The 2,262-nt window shown below is 67.2% G+C and overlaps 1 protein-coding gene across 1 annotated transcript in view; it reads right to left on the reverse strand.

Moving 5' to 3' along the window:
- The window catches only part of LOC103903020 (arf-GAP with GTPase, ANK repeat and PH domain-containing protein 2), a 42,159-nt gene that overhangs the window by 5,432 nt on the left and 34,465 nt on the right, over positions 1-2,262 (reverse strand). Inside the window, 4 exon segments of the mRNA XM_009284149.1 lie at positions 172-349; positions 351-395; positions 479-701; positions 2,161-2,233. Coding sequence (XP_009282424.1) covers positions 172-349; positions 351-395; positions 479-701; positions 2,161-2,233 — 519 coding nt within the window.

The raw sequence follows: 2,262 nt of genomic DNA on the forward strand, positions 1-2,262 counted from the left end.
TCCCCCCGGCCATGCCATCTCCCCCCATAGCCACGTCACGGTCCCCATGACCACACCACGTCCCCCATAGCCACATTGTGGTCCCCAAGACCATGCCATGTCCCCCATAGCCATGTCACGGTCCCCATGACGATGCCATCTCCCCCCTGGCCGTGCCATGGTGCCCATGACCATTCCATGTGCCCCACAGTGCAGCGCCGTGCGCCGGTCCTTGTCGCCGGTGCTGACATTGAGCTGCTCCTTCTTGCTGTGGGCCAGGAGCAGCAGCACCGTCTCCAGGTCCTTCTCCTGCACCGCGTGGAAGAGCTGCTCCCCCAGCGGCGCCTCGGCCGCCGGCCGCGGCGGGAAGGAGCCGCTGCTCGTACTTGGCCCGGATCCACGACTCCCGCTCCTCCCTGGGGAGACGGGTGGCATCAGGGACCGTGTGGCACCGGGGAGGTGGCACAGTGGCGACGTGGCGGGTGGGGAGGACACCCACCGGGACGACTCGTGGGTAGGCTTGCAGCGGCCCTGCGGGTTCTTCTCCCAGATGCTGTTGGCGGTGGCGTTGCCGATGGACGTCAGCACCAGCGTGAGCTCCCGGGGCCAGTCGTCCAGGTCGAGGGAGCGCACGCGGGACAGGTGGGTGCCCAGGTTGCGGTGGATCCCCGAGCACTCGATGCAGATCAAGGCCCCCAGGTTCAGGCTGGCCCAGGTGGGGTCTGGGGGGGGAAATGTGCAGAGACCGTCGGCACCGTGCCGGGGGCAGTGCATGGCCCGTGGCGCTGTCTGGCCACGGCACAGCCCATGGCAGCATGCGGCCATTGCATGGTCCGTGGCACCCCTTGGCTTGTGGCACCCCACGGTGCATGGCACTGTGTGACCCATGGCGGCACGTGACCCATGGCACAGTGTGGCCCATGGCATCACGTGGCACACGGTGCTTGCTAGTCCAGGGCATGGGGTGGCCCACGGCATGACATGGCCCACGGCATTAGATGGCCCGTGGTGTCATGTGGCACATGGTGCTTCCTCGCCCAGGTTATTGGGTAGCCCATGGCCCGGCTTGTGGCACACTGTGATCCACGGCACTGCACGGCCGATGGCACCGTGTCACCGATGGCACCACATGGCCCGTGGCACCACATGACCAACGGCACCCCGTGGCCAATGGCCCTGCATGGCCCATGGCACCAAGTAACCGATGGCCCCACATGGCCAGGAGGCCCACATGGAGGGAGCGCACGCGGGACAGGTGGGTGCCCAGGTTGCGGTGGATCCCCGAGCACTCGATGCAGATCAAGGCCCCCAGGTTCAGGCTGGCCCAGGTGGGGTCTGGGGGGGGAAATGTGCAGAGACCGTCGGCACCGTGCCAGGGGCAGTGCATGGCCCGTGGCGCTGTCTGGCCACGGCACAGCCCATGGCAGCATGCGGCCATTGCATGGTCCGTGGCACCCCTTGGCTTGTGGCACCCCACGGTGCATGGCACTGTGTGACCCATGGCGGCACGTGACCCATGGCACAGTGTGGCCCATGGCATCACGTGGCACACGGTGCTTGCTAGTCCAGGGCATGGGGTGGCCCACGGCATGACATGGCCCACGGGCCACGGCACAGCCCATGGCAGCATGCGGCCATTGCATGGTCCGTGGCACCCCTTGGCTTGTGGCACCCCACGGTGCATGGCACTGTGTGACCCATGGCGGCACGTGACCCATGGCACAGTGTGGCCCATGGCATCACGTGGCACACGGTGCTTGCTAGTCCAGGGCATGGGGTGGCCCACGGCATGACATGGCCCACGGCATTAGATGGCCCGTGGTGTCATGTGGCACATGGTGCTTCCTCGCCCAGGTTATTGGGTAGCCCATGGCCCGGCTTGTGGCACACTGTGATCCACGGCACTGCACGGCCGATGGCACCGTGTCACCGATGGCACCACATGGCCCGTGGCACCACATGACCAACGGCACCCCGTGGCCAATGGCCCTGCATGGCCCATGGCACCAAGTAACCGATGGCCCCACATGGCCAGTAGCCCCACATGGCCCATGGCACCATGCAACCCATGGCCCCACGTGACCCACGGCACTGTGTGACCAATGGTCCCCCGTGGCCCGTGGCCCCACATCACCAATGCCCACCCCCACGCCCCCGCAGGCTGCCCCCCAGGAGACTCACTGGGCGCCCCGCAGTCCACGCAGAGCGAGTTGCCCCGGGCGTTGCGGATGGCCTGGATGGCCACGGCTTCGCTCTGGCATGCGAGCCTGGGGGAGATGAGAT

The sequence above is a fragment of the Aptenodytes forsteri genome, unplaced genomic scaffold (assembly GCF_000699145.1).
Source record: "Aptenodytes forsteri isolate BGI_AS27 unplaced genomic scaffold, ASM69914v1 Scaffold631, whole genome shotgun sequence".
In the NCBI taxonomy this organism is placed as follows: Eukaryota; Metazoa; Chordata; class Aves; order Sphenisciformes; family Spheniscidae; genus Aptenodytes; species Aptenodytes forsteri.